The 19,118-nt window shown below is 55.2% G+C and overlaps 1 protein-coding gene across 2 annotated transcripts in view; it reads left to right on the forward strand.

Moving 5' to 3' along the window:
- Positions 1-813: 813 nt before the first annotated feature.
- Positions 814-19,118, forward strand: part of LOC144955399 (double-stranded RNA-specific editase 1-like) — a 235,329-nt gene continuing 217,024 nt past the window's right edge. For both annotated transcript variants that reach the window (XR_013641699.1, XM_078885652.1), the window contains exon 1: positions 814-1,634. Coding sequence is in view for 1 of the 2 variants with exons in the window: in XM_078885652.1 (XP_078741778.1) it covers positions 1,253-1,634 (382 nt within the window). In the remaining variant the exon portion in view is untranslated. The remainder of the gene's footprint in view (positions 1,635-19,118) is intronic.

Consider the following 19,118-nt stretch of genomic DNA (forward strand, 5'->3'; position numbering starts at 1 on the left):
CGTCCTCGACGCGTGAACTCGGTGCACTGTGCACATCTATCCCGTGCTCGCCAATGGGATAGGGCGTTTGTGGAAGGACGAAAACATTTTGATCTGTCCTATTGATTTTCCATACCAATTTTAATGGAATAAACGACACTTACTCGAACAAAAAAATGAATTGTAGACCACGATGTTGCCACTGTCATTTGCACTTAATCAGCGCTTTGTGTGCCCGAGTGCGTGACTGGAGGGCGGGGCGGGGAGGGGGGGCATGGGAGGGGCGGGGGGACGAAGGATGTGGGGGGGGGGGCGAGGGGGGTGATGCTTGATGGTGACTTGGAGGGTTACGCGGTAGGGGGTGGGTGGGTGCTGTTATAGTCCCGCTGGTCACATGGGAAGGAGGGGAGTTTGGATGGATCGGGGCAGGGGATGGGTAAGGTGGGTAAGGGCAAAGGGTGAATGATGTGGGTAAGAAGATCGAGATAAGAGTACGTGCAGAGTACGGGTGCTATGGTGGGTAGGTGGGTTTGGTGAGTGCGTAGAGCGTAGGGTAGGGTAACGGCGGTATCGTTGGGGGGTAGGATTCGGGGCATGGTAGCTATGATGGGTGTGGAGTATTGTGGGCACGTCGGTACAGGGGGGTATGTACGGCACAGCGGGGACTTTGCAGGGTAAGCAAGTGGGGGGGGGGGTAGGTGACATCATCGAGCCATGTGCCCGCGCGCTCATTGGACGCGAGTTGGCTCGGAGCGAACTGTGGCTCCGCCCCTGCCAGGGATAAAAGCTCTGCGGAGCCGCGACTCCACTCGCAGAGAGAGAGAGAGGGGGGAGCGCGCCGAGAGGGCGACGGAGAGATTGGAAGAGCGAGAGAGCAGAAAGAACACACAGGCAGAGAGAGAGAGAGCGAGAGAGGAGCGAAGCGCGCTGTTCCGCGCGGGGCCGAATGCTCTGCGCGGAGTCTGTGGCCGGCGTCGCAAGTTCCCCGGGTCACCCGTGGTGAACGTTGCAGACGAAGCGAGGGAGGCACCCCCCATCCCACCACCCCCCCCTCCCTCCCTCCCAGTGGCATTGAGAAGGGCGCCACAGAAACCGAGGCGGACACAGGCGGCCGCGACCTCCCCCTGTCAGAGCCCGAGGGCAGCGGGTGGCGAGTTGAGCCGGACTCTGCATCGTTGTCTCCCTCCTCCTCCTCGTCTCCCTCGTCAACTCCCCCCCCCACCCTCTTACACCCTCTCCTCCGGTGCCCCCCACCCACCCACCCCGGGAGACGATGCCGCCGCCGCTGCCACGACCGTCACCCGCGGCGTCTTCAGCTCAGCAGCAGCAGCAGCAGATCCCCACAACGTTGCAACAGCAGCATCATCATCAGCAGCAGCAGCATCATCATCAGCAGCAGCAGCAGCAGCAGATCCCCACAACGCTGCAACAGCATCATCATCAGCAGCAGCAGATCCCCACAACGCTACAACAGCATCATCATCATCATCAGCAGCAGCATCATCAGCAGCAGCAGCAGCCCCCCGGCGTGGTCCCTCCTGGCCCCGAGTTCTCGGGCGGTGGCGTCGCCCCACCTCCCGCCGCTGCCGCGCTGCAGTCGTCGGGCGCGCGACGCAAGGTGAAGCGCAGGAGGAGACGCCGCTCGCGACAGAAAGGTAGAGACCCCCCCCCCACCACCCCCACCCCCCCCCCCCCTTTCTTCTTCTTTCACGCACCCCCCACCCCCTCTTCCACGCACCCACACCCCCCCCCCCCCCCGGAACACTTCCTTGCTCTCTCGTACACCCACCCCCCCACCCGTGCACCCCAAACCCCCCCTTCTCGTAGCCCCCCCCCCTCGCCTACCGTCCGCAGGGGGGCACATGGGGGTTTTGGGGGAGGTGGGTTTCTGAGCAGGGTGAGTGTGTGTGTGGGGGTGAGTGTTTGGGTGAGTGTGTGTGGGTGTGTGTGTGTGTGTGTGGGGGTGAGTGTGTGTGTGGGGGTGAGTGTGTGTGGGGTGAGTGTGTGTGGGTGAGTGTGTGCGGGTGAGTGTGGGGTGAGTGTGTGTGTGGCGTGAGTGTTTGTGGGGTCAGTGTGTGTGGGGGTGAGTGTGAGTGTGTGGGGTGAGTGTGTGTGGGGGTGGGGTGAGTGTGTGTGGGGGTGGGGTGAGTGTGTGTGTGTGTGGAGTGAGTGTGTGTGTGGGGTGTATGTGTGGTGCGGGTGAGTGTGTGTGTGTGGGGTATGTGTAGTGCGGGTGTGTGTGTGGGGTGAGTGTGTGCGTGTGTGTGGGGTGACTGTGTGTGTGGGGTGACTGTGTGTGTGGCGTGAGTATGTGTGGGGTGGGTGAGTGTGTGTGTGAGGTGACTGTGTGTGGGGTGTGTGTGTGTGGGGTGTGTGTGGGGGTGAATGTGTGTGTGGGGTGAGTGTGTGTTGTGTGTGTGTGTGTGGGGTGAGTGTGTGTGTGAGGTGACTGTGTGTGGGGTATGTGTGGGGTGAGTGTCTGTGTGAGGTGGAGTGTGTGTGTAGGGTGAGTGTGTGTAGTGAGTGTGTGTGGGGTGAGAGTGTGTGTGGGGTGAGTGAGTGTGTGTGGGGTGAGTGTGTGTGTCTGGGGTGAGTGTGTGTGTGGAATGTGTGTGTGTGTGGGGTGTGTTAAGGGTGTGTGTGCGGGTGAGTGTGTGTGTGCGGGTGAGTGTGTGTGTGAGGTGAGTGTGTGTGTGTGTGGGGTTAGTGTGTGTGTGGGGTTAGTGTGTGTGTGGGGTTAGTGTGTGGGGTTAGTGTGTGTGTGGGGTTAGTGTGTAGGGTGAGTGTGTGTGTAGGGTGAGTGTGTGAGTGTGTGTGTGTGGGGTGAGTGTGTGTGCGGGTGAGTGTGTGTGTGCGGGTGAGTGAGTGTGTGCGGGTGAGTGTGTGCGGGTGAGTGTGTGCGGGTGAGTGTGTGCGGGTGAGTGTGTGTGCGGGTGTGTGTGTGCGGGTGTGTGTGTGCGGGTGTGTGTGTGCGGGGTGTGTGTGTGAGGTGTGTGTGTGTGCGGGTGAGTGTGTGTGTGCGGGTGAGTGAGTGTGTGTGGGGTGAGTGTGTGCGGGGTGTGTGTGTGTGCGGGTGTGTGTGTGCGGGTGTGTGTGTGCGGGGTGTGTGTGTGAGGTGTGTGTGTGTGCGGGTGAGTGTGTGTGTGCGGGTGAGTGAGTGTGTGTGGGGTGAGTGTGTGTGTGTGTCTGGGGTGAGTGTGTGCGGGGGGGGGGTGTCGGTAAGTGTCTGGGTGAGCGTGTGTGTGAAGCGTCGGTGTTGGTGAGTGTCTGATTAAGTGCATGAGAGGTGAGTGTGTGTGGGTGGAGGTGTAGGTGAGTGTGTGTGGGTGGAGGTGTAGGTGAGTGTGTGTGTGTGGGTGGAGGTGAGTGAGTGTTGGTGTAGGTGAGTGAGCGTGTTTGTGAATGTATGGGAGTGGGAAGCGGTAGTGTAGCGGTTAGCGCTACGCTGCGCTATGAACCCGACTGACTAGACGGGTTCGATTCCCGCTCACGACCAACACCAGTGACGATTATTAGAACCAGTCCTGGCCCTCCCCTAGGTCGACTCAGCCTAAAATGAGTACCTGGTGCGGTGTGTAAACATTGTCACTAGGGAGACCAGGTCGGCCGGGCGTGGTGTTGGCCATCCACCCCCTCGTGTGCCGTGCCGGCCTTCATAGGTGCTCGCTAACAGCACTTGCCCCAACAGTCTATACTGGGGGGGGGGGGGGGGTCTTTGTCTTTGAAGTTGTGAGTGCGCGTGACAGGGTGAGCATGTGAAAGTGTGTGCAGAGGAGGCGGGCGAATGAGGGTGCGAGTCTGTGAGGGTGTGATTGTGGGGAGCCCAGTAGCGCACAGTCGTGTCGTGATTTGGCCTTCCAAGATGACCCGGTGCTGCGTGTAAACATCAGCACTGGGGAGACAAAGGCGGACGGCCGTGCGTGGTGTTCGCCACCCTCCCCGTCGTGTGCCGGTCTTTCATAGGTGGTACTCGCCAACAGCACTTGCCCCAACGGTCTGTTGACGCCGGAACGGGGAGCATCTTTGTCTGTTTTTGTTGTAGGCGGGTGGCTTATACGCGGGAGCGTTATCGCGAGCTGCTCATGGATGATGATGGTGATGATGATGGTGATGATGATGGTGGTGGTGGTGGTGCGTGAGCGCGAGAAGGCGGCGTTGACGAATGGTCGGCGGAGGGAAGACGCGCCTCTCTCCTGGCTCGCGTTAATTAATCGACACTTTCATTGATTTACACTTTCACCAACTCTCTCCACCGCTCGCTCCAGACTCGAGCCGTCTTGCAACGCATCCACTCGCGTTTACGGTTCATTTTTGTACTTTTAATTTTGTTTTCGTGGCTTGTCTCTGAGCGTCGTCGCGGGGGCCTTTGCGAGTCTCACGACCCGGTGGGAGTGAGCGAGTGTGACCCCTGCACGCAACGGTTCGTTCCCCGCAATGCGTGCGGTCTCAGGATGACGCGTATTTGTGAACCCCCCCCCCCGCTTCGTCTCCACGTGGCTCCGAGTCCACGATGGGAGAGATGCGCGCGAGACCCTGACCACTCGCCTCGCCTCGTCGCCCGCTCGCCTCGCCGTGTTGGCAACCGTGAATTCTTCCTCTCTCTCATACCGACGACCGCCCCCGCTCCCCCCCCCCCATTTCCACAACCACCCAAAACCCCTGGTACGTGTGAAACAAATTCTTTGGTGATGCTGCAGCTGCGTTTTTTTGCAGTGGTGCACATGCACAGATAACAACAACAATTGAACATTTCCCGTGCCATTAACACGTTGGCCTTAAAATGAAGCACATTTCGTAGGCGACGTTTCGGTCTGTGGTCTCCTCTGGCCCCCACTCACGGCACAGAGTGGGGAGCAGAGAGACGTCGTGGCTACTACGAGTTGGGAGACTCCACTCGTCTACGCCGGGGAGCCTGGTGATGAGAATTACATTCAAACAAGTGTTTACTGATTCGCAGTTGCTTGGTTTAATTGGCATCTAAACAGTTACCAAATCGTAGCTGTGGAGGACCAAACACATCCCTTCAATATTCAAAACAATAATGCAACTATTTAGACTAGTTCATATTAATCGTAACATTGGCTAAGTTGCTGGCACGTTGCATCATGGGGATGGTTGTCTTAGCGAGAACATCCGGTGCCGCCGTGGCGACTTGTTAACTCCCTCTCCCGGTATTCAGAAGGAGAGCGTGGGTTCGACTCCAGACCCTATGATGCCTGCTGTGTATTTAGGAGTTTGCGGTGTTTTTCTGCCCGTGTTCGCGTGGATTTTTCTCCGGGTCCTTCGGTTTTCCCTCCCCCCCCCCTCCACATTCATAATTATCAACATCACGCGTTCAAAGTATTCGCCCGCTATACATTCGCACACGACGATTAGACGCCACGTCGTCGAGCTATCACGTGTGATAGCCCAGGTTGCTTCTGAAAGAGAGCTGTAGAGCTCAGTGGGCAAAAAAAAAAAAAGTTTTTTTTTTTAGAGTGTCACTTGGGTGACACTCGAAAGAAGCGGTCGTGGTGAGGAAGCCGTGAGTCGCCTTTGAAGCGCTGCTTACAGGGGAGGGGTCGGGTTCGACTCCAGGTTCAAAGAGACGAGAGGAGTTGTCGGCTTGAGTTCATTATTTATTTTTTCAGTCGCAGGCGAATCGCGCGCGCGTGTAACTCGCAGTTGGAGCGCGGCGATGATGCTTAGCGGCGTTGATGCTGGCTTATGAATGAGATCGTGATGCGTCCAGTGCTCTTTTGATTTTATTTTCCAAGTAAAGTCCACTGATCTATGAGCTCCTTATCAGAGGCGACCTGTTCACACATCGAAGTGGCTGATAGCATCATCACACGTTGGGCATTTGTAGAAGCAGCGCAAAAATCTGAACGCGTGTTTGTTAATGTAGTGCGGGAGAGTAGGTGCGGGAGGGGAGGAAAAGCCGGAGGAACTCGCATAAAAATCCACGCGACCACCACACCCGGACTCCAAAATATACAACAGGCATTGTCAGGGTCCGGGATCGAACCGACGCATCTTCTGCGCACCAGGCGAGGGAGTTGATATCTCCTCGTCATCGCGGCTTCCACCAGAGCCGTTCTCCTGAGAGGCTGAACGGATTCGTGGTCGCCCTCCCCAAAAAAAACTTCTCTGTGCGCCCCCCCCACCTCGACACACACACGGAGAGTGAATGTACGAGCGCGTGAGTGTGTACGTGTGTGTGTGTACGTGAGTGAGTTTGTGTGTGTGTCTGTAGAGACCCGTAGTGTCGTGGGAGAGATGGCGAGATGCATACAAAGGAGAGCGCAGACGATAGGAGAGAAAGAGAGAGAGGCATGAGATAGAGAGAAGTGTGCGTTGTGCGGGAGTGGATCGTGCCCGCGTGCTGATTTGTGACTAGGGTTGATCAACGGTAACCGGTAACCAATAACCGATTTCAGAATACATGAGCTGGTCCTAAATCCGGGAGCTGGTAACCGATGTTCGTGGAAGTTTAGTAGCGAACGCACCGCGATTAAAACGTTCACCCCTTTACAACTGCCGCGCCACGAGATGGAATTCAACTGGCATTGCTATAGACGTGTCCGAGATGTGCGGTAAACCGGTTCTAACCGGTTTTGTTTACACTCCTTTGCGGTTACCGACTAATGCAACCCTCCTCAACGCTTGAGCCGCCCGATTGGCGGTTGGAGCCGAACGCGACACGCACAGAGAGAGGAGCAGGCGCGCGCGCAGACTCAGCCGGGTGGACGCAAGGTGGACGCAAGGTGGACGAAAGGGGGTGAGGGGATGGAGACGCTCGTGATGGACGCACGGGGGGGGGGGTGATTGTGTGGGTTGGGGAGCGGTGGCGCAGTTGCTAGCGCGCTGCGCTACGAACCCGGCGAACAAAGTTCGATTCTCGCCCACGGTCGGCGCCAGTGGCGATTATCTGAGCCGGTCTTCGGGCCTCGCCTAGGTCGACTCGGCCTCAAATGAGTACCTGGTGAGGTGTGTTAACGTCGTCACTGGCGGAGACAAATGCGGTCGGGCGTGCACCTGGGCACACCACTCCTTCGTGTACCGCGCCGGGTTTCATAGGCACTTACCCCAACAGTCTGTTAAGGCGACACGGATGATCGTTGTCTTTTTAGTATGTGTGTGGGAGCATGGGGAGCGGTGGGGCAGTGGTGTCACTGCACTGCGAAATGAACCCGACTACCCGAGTTCTATTCCCGCTCACGGACCAATTAATGTGACGAGTATATGAATCTGTCCTGGGGCTCCCCTAGGTCGACTCGGCCTCAAATGAGCGCCTGGTATAGTGTGTGTAAAGATCGCCAAGTGGGAAGACAATGGCGGTCGCTAACAGCGCTTGCCCCAACAGTCTGTTCACGACTATACGGGTCCTTTGTTGTTGTCGGCGGTGTTGGCCACTGACGTTTAGCCGTGACCGTGAATGCAACGGAGGATGTTCTCGCGGAAGTTCGCGCTGATTCCCTTCGAATAAGCAAGTTGCGAGGCACAGAAGACACAATACCGAGTTGCCGCCTAGCTAACCTACAGTTAAGTCCTGCATTTGCTGCTGGTCTATACATATCGGTGTCGGGAGCGGTGGCGCAGTGGTGAAGCGCACTGCGCTTTGAAGCCGGCTACCTAAACTCAATTCCCCGCCACGTGTAACAGCAGCAGTTGCGAGCGATACCGGAACCTGTCCTGTGCCATTGCCCCCACGTCCACCCAACCCATTCGCTAACCCACACCGCCCGACGTGGTGAAGTATGGTCCAGAAACCCCCATGACCAATGCGGGAAGGACATCATCCAGCAGTGGATTGACGAATGGCTGCACATCATTATTATTATAATACTGATGACAATTATTGCCGTACACAACGCTTACTCCGCGTTAATAATACTAATAAAGATGACGCCAATTCTGAGAACTCTAATGCAGGGATGAGAGCGCGCATACGATCCGCGCGTCTCATCAACTAACATTTCTGCTCGCACGCTCAGTCATTAAATTCCGCGGCGTCTCGGAGTTTTCATTAGGGCCGCATTCGGGCCGGGCTTGGCGCCCGATGAACGCGCAGGGCGCTATCGTACATCACGGTTTGCGTAGACCGATCGCTCGCCTAATCTGCGCTGTATTAATCTGCATCCGCGTGTAGGCTCTGCGCTAATGTGCGTGCCTGTGATTTATACTTTGTGCGTGTGTAATAATAGTAATTCGTAATAATGATTTACAACCTTTATTAATGCCGCGCTTGATGCAGGCCTGTAGAGCCACGCTGTTGGACGTGGGAGGTTGTCTAGCCATACTTCACCACGCTGGTCGTTGTGGGTTGGTGATGGCGGGGAGGTGGATGAGCGAACGAACGCTCACTCGTGGCGTTCAGCCGTCGCCCGGAATCGAACTCTGTCCGCCGGGTTCATAGCGCAAGTGCGCTAACCACTGCGCCACCGCTCCACCACGTTGTGTACACGCGCCGAGTGGGTGCATTGCGAGCTGTAGAGACAGATGTGGTGATCGTGGTGGGGCTCCTGCTGATGATGGTCGTGATGGTCATGATGAGTGGCGCCTTCTCAAACATGAGCGATGCAGTGGACGGAAGTAAACTATTAAACTACAGTAATTACATTCCACAAGCGATCGAAACGTCGTAGTTTTTTGTTGTTATTTTTTGTTATTTTATTTGAACCTATCTACGCGACTTTACCGAAAGACCCAAATAATATGAATTCCTGCAGTCACGAAAGCTTTAAGTCGAGATATAATTGTTTTATTTACCAGCTCGGGTAAGTCAATGGGAATAAACAGTGGGTCGTAGCATTTTTGTGTGTGAGTGAGTTTGTGTCCGTGTGTGTGTGGGGGCGAGCGGTGGTACAGTGGTTAGCACACTGCGCTACTCGGAGATGGCAAAATGAGAGAGATTCGTGACCAGGGGTATCATTCGAAGGGGAATCCTCAAAAAAATGTTTAGTCTTTTTATTTTACCAGGCAAGGCCCACTGAGCTGTATAGCCCTTTTTCAGAAGCGACCTGGCCACAAATGATAGCTCAACAAAGTGACTTATCACGTGGAAATTGATAGCAGCCAAATACTCCAATCGCGTTTTTTTAACTGTAGAGGAAGCAACACCGGGAGGACCCGGAGTGAAATCCACGCGACAACGGCGAGAAAGAACACGCAACCTCCAAATATACAGCAGCAGGCGTCAGGGTCGGGATCGAACCCACGACCTCCTGTGTACCAGGTGAGGTAGTTAACATCTCCTAGCCACTGTGATGATGAAGAGAGATAGAGACACGCAACCTCCAAATATACAGCAGCAGGCGTCAGGGTCGGGATCGAACCCACGACCTCCTGTGTACCAGGTGAGGTAGTTAACATCTCCTAGCCACTGTGATGATGAAGAGAGATAGAGACACGCAACCTCCAAATATACAGCAGCAGGCGTCAGGGTCGGGATCGGGATCGAACCCACGACCTCCTGTATACCATGCGAGGTAGTTAACATCTCCTAGCCACGGCGGCACCGACGAAGCAACCGCGAGATGCGGTGGTGTCAACGACATTGACCGCGATGACCTCTTGACCTGTAATTCAGTGTGGAACTGAGGGTCAAGATGCAGCCCCGACATGCCGTGAGCTGCTTCTCGGCAACGAGCACAAAAAACGCGAGAGACGTCGAGTTGCCGTGATTTTCTCCCACGTGTTGTTTCGCTGTTTATTTTTTTTTTATTTTTTTTTTATTTCCCTCCGTAGAATCTATAAACTATTTACGTTGCCTCGAGCAGCACACGGCGCCGATCTTGCTGTCCCTATCGCGGCGGTATTCATACAAACGGTGATGGGCTCGGAGAGCGATTGACTTTGCATGAGCTAACGCGCCGCCTGGAATAGCGCGGCTTGCGGGAGAACTTCGCACGATAAATACCAAGTGTGAGTACGCGCGCGCTTGCGTGTGTGTGAGTGTGCGCTGTATGCGTCTCGGTCATCTCGGTCAGTCGACCCGTGGCACCTGCTGGGTCTGCCCCGTGACCTCCTCCTGCCAGCGGGCGTTCGACACTTCACGTGGCAGCCTCAAGGTGCACTTGGCCTGGCACAAGCGTCGTGGTGACGTCACCGCCACTTAGTGGCGAATGGCGGTTGTTGTTGTTGTTGTTGTATGCACGCACGGCAATACATCCGTAATGAAATACTACTAATACTTCTACTACTACCAAGGTTTCCATAACAGCACGCACGAATTTTTGATTCAGTACGGACAATGGTACGACACGTTTCTCATAATGACGCCTCTATCTCGCCTCGTTTTGTCCTTATTTTATAAACATGTTCACGGTATTATCGCAAAGAGAGGGTACACTATTATAGCATTACATATATATTATAGCATTACCCTAGTGCTAGTTCCTTACGCCAATAATGCGTGCTCAAAGCCAGCAGGAAATCGAATCCCGGGTTTTATGTGAAATGCATTTGCGGCCCTTGTCAAAGCCTCATCATGCCGCGTCGGGGTTGGGTGGAGGGGGTGATGTTTGACCATACTTCACGATACTGATCAGCGCTGATGTGATCAAGGGCGTACGGGGAGGGGCGGCGGGGGGGGGGTGAGCACCCAGGACCGACGCAGATTTAACTCGCCACGAAAGTTACATCCGTCACCTGTAATCGAACTAGAGTTGCCGCGTTCGTAGCGACGTTTCGCTATCCACACTGGGGCCCATCGCTCTCTCTTCCACGCGCACCGCGAGCGAGCGAGTGCTGAGCAGACCACTCGGCGCATGGCAACGGCGGACTGCGTTGGCGCGGAGATTCCCAGCACGGATCGTAGTCGCTGCGCTTCGGGGATGCAGCTCGGGACGCAGATCGCATCGTACGGGGGTTGTGGGGGGGGGGGGGGCTCTTCGACAAACCACTTCTAGCTTTCTCCAGCCGCGATCTATGCACCACGGTATCTATTGGCACGACTGTGCGCGCGCGCGCGCGTGTGTGTGTGTGTACATATACGTATATCTGAGTGTATATTCAAGCGGAGGGTTGTGTGTGTGCGTATATGCGTGGAGTTGGCCAGCCACTCCCATGTGTGCCGTTCGTGCCTTCATGGGTGCTCGCTAGCAGTAATCTGTTGAGGCTACACGGGGGGGGGGGGGGGGTATTTGCTTCGTTGTAGACGAGAAAGTGAACTCGCAATTCGCCCGATTTCTAAAGCCGAGCAGTTGTCGATCTGGGCGGTGCTTGTATCGGCGCCCCACCACTCACCCCACCACTCGCCCCACCACTCGCCCCACCACTCGCCCCACCACTCACCCCACCACGCACCCCACCACTCGCCCCACCACGCACCCCACCACTCACCCCACCACTCGCCCCACCACGCACCCCACCACTCGCCCCACCACTCACCCCACCACTCGCCCCACCACTCACCCCACCACGCACCCCACCACTCGCCCCACCACGCACCCCACCACTCACCCCACCACTCGCCCCACCACGCACCCCACCACTCACCACTCACCCCACCACTCGCCCCACCACTCGCCCCACCACTCACCCCGCCACGCACCCCACCACTCACCCCACCACTCACCCCACCACTCGCCCCACCACTCGCCCCACCACTCACCCCACCACTCGCCCCACCACGCACCCCACCACCCACCACGCACCCCACCACTCACCACTCACCCCACCACTCGCCCCACCACTCGCCCCGCCACGCACCCCACCACTCACCCCACCACTCGCCCCACCACTCGCCCCACCACTCACCCCGCCACGCACCCCACCACTCACCCCACCACTCACCCCACCACTCACCCCACCACTCGCCCCACCACTCGCCCCACCAACGCGCTGTCTGTACCCCGACGCTCTTCGCCGTGCCGCCACATTGTGGCACGCGCCTCGAACTCGGGCGCTGCATAAATACACAACAAGATCACGCACAGCAAGAACAGTCTCATCCAGCAGTGGATTGTTGTTGTTGTTGATGATGTTGTTGTTGTTGTTGATGTGAACGCGTAACTCGCGACGAGAGATGAGGGCGCTGCAATTGCCGCCGCATCCACGCGCGGCCGTCTCGCGCCGAGGAACCGAATCGCGTTTCTTTCGTTTGTTGACGAATAATTTTCTCTTTTTTCAAAATAATTTTTGGTCGTGGTGATGGTGAAGGGGGAAGGGGATGGGGTTGGAGTGGGGAAAACACTGGCGATGCCAACACATCACCACCACCATCGAGGGTGTCGGATATCACCCGGGCGCCGTGTGTGTGTGTGTGTGTTCCGGCAGAGACTTGCGACTGCGTTTTGTAAAACCGTGAAAGCCGCGCGCAGCAGCACGCTCGCGACTCGCCCGCTCGGCCTCGTGCATCTCCTCCTCGCCTCCCTTCCCCGTCCGCTCAGCCCCCTACCCCCTCGACCTCGCCCTAGCTCGCGCGCAGCGCGGTTGGCACGAGTTCTGCGGCTAAACATTCAATGGGGAGGGGGGTGGGGGGGGGCTATCCAATATCTCCCGCCACCCCCCCAAGCCTTTTTGCATCGCGGCGCCTGGGTCTGTGCGACCCATGGGGCATTGCGCAGTTTCACCGCCTGCGCACTCGATAGCTACGTCGCTGACGATCGCACACCCCCCCCCCCTCCCCCCACGTCCTAGACGCCCCGTCGCTGGAGCCACGTGTCGCGTGTATGTCCGTATGTTGAACTTCCTTCGCACCATACGTAGTAAGCCGTGCTAATGGATGGGGGTGGGGGGATAGTGATCGACTACCACCCGACGCGCAGAGAGGGATCCACGAGCCCGGAGGTCTGCAAACAAATGAACAAGAAAATATTTGTTGTGGTTTTAATTCGGTGAAAAAACAAAACAAAAAAACATTTCAAGAGCCGCGATGCAATGCGAATAACGGCCACGAAGCGATCCTTCAAGAGCCGCACGCGGCTTGGTAGCCGCAGATTTGCCGACCCCCTGTTCGAAACAAAATGCGCTGCAAGTCTTCAAGGCGCTGCACGCTGAGCTCGGTCAACCACGCTGCCGGCGAAAGACGCCCGCAGTCGATCTCCCCTTGCGACGTCCACTCGAAGCGATGCCTTAATTGAGTGGTTTCGATGCCCTTTTATTCGTGTTCGAATCGGTGCCGTTCATTCGATTTCGTGGCGAGGACGCGCGCCGTGGAACACGCACACCGTTGTCCGTGCGGTGTTTCTCGAATGAGACGCGTTTCGGAGTCGCTGTGATTGTATGAGAAGAATAAATGTTCGACACGGGGCAATGTCGAATCAATGGCGCATGCACGATAGCGCTTCGGTCACTCGGCCTCTTTGCAAATGTAGTTTTCATTCTGACTGTCAAGAATAACATTAATCCAGCAGCATTCGGTCAAGTGGGCAAACGTTGTGCGCCGCCTTCGATCTTCTGGGCCTCATCAGTACGAAGTCAATACCGGTGACACAATCACTGACAGCGGTAATCAGGAATCCTGCTGTGAACAGAAACGCGTCGACGTCAATCATCATCATCATCATCACCACCACTACCATCATCATCATCATCACCACCATCACCTCGCAGAGCTCACCCCTTGTAAACTGAGTCCGCCAGCCTCGTGCGCCCACCTTACTGCACCCCCCAAGCTCGGCCCCCACCCACCGACCCCCACAGTGCCTCCCCCACCCATCCTCTGTTTGTCCCAGAGCGTGGGTAATGAGGAGGAAAATCGCAGGCAGCTGGAACTGCAGCCTCGCGAGGCGCGGACTGCGATCCCTAGACGCGCAGATGGTGCGCGTGACGGCACGAGACGAGAGGGAGGCAGGGGGGGGGGGGAGAGGCAGTGGGGAAGGAGACGAGTGAGAGTGTGTGTGAAGGAGAGAGTTGACGGGACGAGGTGAGAGAGTGAGAGTGTGTTAGAATGCGAGATGTGTGCGTCTATGTGCGCGCGCGTGCGTGTGTGTGTGTGTATGAGCGAGTAATTGTGCGCGTGTGTAACCGGGGAATGCGTATGAAGGAGTGTTTTTCTGTGTATACGAGAGACTGAAATGTTGTGTGACAGAGAGAGAGAGAGAGAACGCTTGTCGTAGCTGTGCGCGTGCGAGGGCAAACTGCGTGAGAGTGCGAGAGTGAGTGAGAATTAAAGTGTGAACGTGTGAATGTTTTGAGAAAAGACGCGTGCGTTGGTCTGCCGACCTACGCGTGCGAGCGTGCGTGGGAATGTGCGCAGGCGTGGGGGTGTGTGGTTGGGGGGGGGGAGCAGCAGTGCAGCAGCGGCTAAGAGCACGGCAGAGACCCGAGTTCGATTGCCGCTCACGAAGATCACCCCGTGCCGATTATCTGCACCAGTTCTGGTGCAGATGATGGATTTTTCTGTTGCGCGTATTCACTTGAAGATGTTTTCTTGTTCATGTTTTTTTATTTGTTGCGGCTGCACCCGATTCAAGAGCCGCATGGCTCGAAGGGCTTTAACAAATAAATGAAGTGAACTGAGCTCTGAGCCCCTCTCCCCTTGTTAACACCGCACACTGTAACACGTGCGTTGGACTCGGCACGTCGCGCTCTCACTTCGCCAAACGTGCCCCACCGGAGGCGCGCGCGTGACGCCTGGATTCACAAAGAAGCACCACGATCCCGTGAAAATACAATTCTAGATTTGAAGCTTTCGTGACTGCAAGGATTCATGCTCTTAGTTCTTTCGTTAAAGTCACGTAGGTAAAAAATGAAATTAAAATTAATAAAAATACAATTATTATTTAGTTAATTTTAATTTCAATTTTTACCTACGTGACTTTACCGAAAGAACTACGAGTATGATAATACAATCCTTGCTCCCGGCATTATCCTCACGGGCGCAGCAGCTGTACCCAAACACTGCGCACAGAGACACGGACCCACGCGTTCAGCCACCCCCCCCCCTCTCATTGTGTACGATTCGGGTGGATGTAATGGGGGTGTAATCTCGATTTGAAGCTTTCGTGACTGCAGGAATCCATACTTTTTGGTTCTTTCGGTAAAGTCACGTTTGGCGATTGAAACGTCGTCGTGATCTATTTTTGTTTTACCTACGTGACGTTACCGAATGAACCAAAGACGAATGGGGGTGTGTTTGTGTGAATGTTGTTGTTGTATGTAATTGTTGCGCGGGGAGTGGCAGTGCAGCGTTTAGCGCGCCGCGCTTTTCACCTGCCAGACACCCGAGTTCTATACCCGCTCACAGCCAACAGCGGTCACGATTATCTGAACCGGTGCTGGGTCACCTCGAGGTTGACTCGGCCTCAAATGAATACCTGGAACTGTGTGTAAACATCGCCACGAGAGAGACAAAGTCCAACCCACCCACCTCGTGTGCCGTGCCGGCCTTCATGAGTACTCGCTAACAGCAATCGTCTCAACGGTCTGTTAAGGCTACACGGGGGAATCTCCGTCTTTGTGTGCCTCTGTGCGCGCGTGTTCGTGCAGTGCCCGTGTGTGTGTGTGTAGCGTGTCTGTGTGTGCGCCGCTCTCTGACTCTGTATCGGGAGTGAAGCGCTTGATGTTGGGTCTGTCGAGGCTGTCGCGACCCGTGGCACCGCCGTTGCTGATTTGCAGATAATTGGCAATTTTACCCACAGAGCCAAAAGCGCGCTAGTGACACCCATCCGATTATATGCATTCCAGACGCGATGTTCGGCGCACGTGATGTTGCGGTGTGTATACGTGCGACGTTGTGTGTGCGTGCGTATTGCGCCGTGTGTGTAAGGCAGGTAAGCCTCCACCACCCGACACGGCCAATCAGCAAAAAAGTGTCACGTTGACAAAAGGTGTTAGTTTTGTTGCCAGATAAAAGGGTAAAAAAACAATTATCATATTTTTTACTGGTAAATGAGGTTCCAATGGTGTAAATGCTTACCCCGAGCTCTCATACTCTGATGGTGCATTGTCTTTGAGTTCTGCGCCTTTTGGCGTCATCTGGTCCAACCCATGTGAGACTAAGCTCTAAGGAAAGCTGTCTCGGGTGTGGACCAATCAACTTCAAGGACAGTGCATACATTATCAGAGTTATGTTTTTTTTGTTTGCATTATGACTGCAGGTATTGTGGTCTATGCAAACATGACTCCTCGTAAAAAAGGTGTCAGTTTTGTTGCCAGATAAAAGGGTAAAAAACCAATGATCAAAAGACAAAATAGTTCACTGCTTTAGCCCACCGGTGTGTTGAAGCGTGAAACCACAACATTTACAATATTTAAGTAGTACGACGTTTCGCTGGTAATTGCATCCAGCATCATCGGGCAATTCGCCAGAATGGTGAGGCTCTGCTCTGGCTCCCAATCTTAAATAGAGCAGCAGCAGGGTGACGTCATCATTAACTCATCGACAGATTTATAAATAACGCGATCTAAACCCAAAAACGTTGATTATGAATAATATTGGTCGCGATAGCCTGCTACGTGTTAAACTGAAGGCAGGTAAGGTCACGTATCGGCGATGTTTGTGCACGCGTGTCTAGCGCATCGGGAGTTCTACCTGTAGCCCGCGTAGTATGTGTGTGTATGTACGTGTTGAAGTTCTTTCGCAGCTACGTAGCCAACCGTGCGAATCGGAGGTGCGGGGCGAGGATAAGAAATTAGCACTTAGCAGTTCTAAAGAAATTAGTTTTCAATTTCTAGTATGTAAGTGCCAGAGCTCCTGTGGCTTCCGAATAGCAGCAACAACAACACCAAGTGGCGGCGATGTCACCACGGCGCTTGTGCCAAGCTAGGTGCATCATTTTGAGTCGTACGTCACACACACACACGCAACGAATAGTAATCGTCAGGCCGTTGTCAACACAGCTTGATGAAGGTATCCCCACACCGTGAATGTTCTTTGACCATACTTCACCACGCCAACAGCGCGGATTGGTGTGAGGTTGAGGGGAGGGGGGGGTAGGGGCTGGTAAGATTCAGACATCACTCGCCACTGATGTTCGCAGTGGCCGAGAAGCGAAGTCAAGTTACCCGGTTCACAACGCAGGATGCGAACCACTGTCGGCCTTCGTCGAGTAACGTTCAAGCGCAACGACAAAGAACCCCCCCCCCCCCCCACATCGACAGACAGATTGCGGTGGAGGAGGTGGGTGGGTGGGTGAGGGGGGGGGGTGCGAGTGTTGTGAACGAACACCGATAGAGTCCGTCACTGCGCGCGAGGGAGATGTGTATATGCAACATCACGCCCGGCCGCTGTTATCTCGCCGGTGCTGATGTTATCCATTAAGGCTGAGTCGACCTAAAAGAGAAACCCATGACGGGGTATGGACAACGGCTCGCCACTCGTGATCTTACCCCACGGCTCTCCGTGTAGCTCAGTGTTCTTCACGCATTTTCAGAGGAAGGGCCCCCCCCCCCCCGATAATACACCATCGGCGTGGTGAGGGCCGCCACATTTGAAACCATTGGGGGGGTTTGAGAGCAGCACAAGTATGGATGGTGGTGGTGGGGGGTGTGTTCACAAGTTGTGTGTAAAGGCCTCCAGGTGCAGCCGGTGGCGCTCGCGTAAGGGAGAGAGATTCGCTCCCACACTCCACACAGAGACGCCGTCGTGATGACATGGACATCAAAGTGAACTTGCAACCTCCAGGTCGCCGGAATCGATTTGGCGGCGCAGCAGCAGTTTAAACGATGGGCACCTCCCTTACACCCCCACACCCCTCTTCGCCTCCGTTCACCCGTCACGATTAATGGTTACCCCCGCTGTTAGTCGATCGGCAGGTCGCGTGGGGAGGAGGGGGGGGGGGTAAATTGTGGATACTACCACCTGCTTCCAGAAGAAGATAACAACTTAACACGTTCGTCAATAACGCTGCGGCATGAAAAAAAAGAAACAATGTAGAATGACGACGTATCGGGCGGGCAATGTCCCTCCTTCACAGCACTTGCAAGAAATAGTACATCGCCTCTTCCAAGACGTCTGTATGCATGTTGAACTTCTTTCGCACCGTACATATGCAAAATATTCCCTCGAAAGGATCTCCTTGAGAGCCCTCGAGTCGAGGTCATTCCCGCAGCGGTGGCGTGAGCGAGCAATTGCAGGGCTGCGCCTTTACTCGCACCATCGATTAGCGCGGTTGGCTACGTACGGTACGAACGACGTTCGCCATGCATGCGCACATACGTACGTACCTTTCACTAGATCCTTACACGTGGCGCTTTGAAACGGCCCGCCATAATCAGCTGACTTTCGACGTGCGATCGCCCTGATTGCGCTTGCTTGAAGTTCACGTTGAGGTTGTTATTAATCTCTTTGTTTTTGTGGGCATGCCCTAGGTCGACCCAACCTCAAATGAGCACCTGGTGCGGTGTGCAGTAATCATCGCCATTAGGGAGATAAAGGCGGCCCGGCGTGGTGCTGGCCACCCACCCTCATCGTGTGCCGTGCAGGCCCTTCATAGGTGCTGGCTAACAGCACTTGCCCTAACAGTGTGTTCAGGCCATAGAGAGGATATTTGTCTTTGCGTCAATGGAATATTGGGAGCGGTGGTGCAGTGGTTAACGCACTGCGCTACAATTCCGGCCACCCGAGTTAGATGTCTGCTCAAGAACAACAACAGTGGCCAATATGTGAATCGGTGTTGGGGCTCCCCTAGATTGACTCGGCATTAAAGTAGTACTTGGTACGGTGCATAAATAGGTTCTCGCCGATAGCACTAACGCCAATAGCTGATTAGGTAATTGTTATCTTTGTTTGATTGTGTGTCTGTGTGTGTACGACGACTTATCCTTGAATGAGTTGTTTTGTGCGTAGTATCACTGGGAAGACAAAGGCGGCCCATCGTTACATTGCCCGCACGCACCACCTCTGGTTGCATTCCGGTTCTATTCGCGAACAGCAGTTCTTGTGAGGCCACACGGGGGATTTTTTTTTTTATCTTCGTGTGAATGTGTGTCTACGCGCTCACGTTATGAACTGCGGCATGTTGGCGTCCAACACCTCACAACAACAATACGTGCAAAAGCACTGTGAAAACGATGACGACAGCAACAACAACAACAACAACCAGCACCACGACTGCACCCGACCATTCCGTCCGTGGCACGCGCCCAGAAGCCGCGCCAACCCCGTGTCCGCGCCTGCGAGAGGCGATTGCAAAGATCTCCACGGTGGCGATAAGATGAGATGTTAACTACCTCGCCTGGTATACAGCAGGTGGGGGGGTTGGGGGATG

Source organism: Lampetra fluviatilis, chromosome 1 (genome assembly GCF_964198595.1).
Source record: "Lampetra fluviatilis chromosome 1, kcLamFluv1.1, whole genome shotgun sequence".
In the NCBI taxonomy this organism is placed as follows: domain Eukaryota; kingdom Metazoa; phylum Chordata; class Hyperoartia; order Petromyzontiformes; family Petromyzontidae; genus Lampetra; species Lampetra fluviatilis.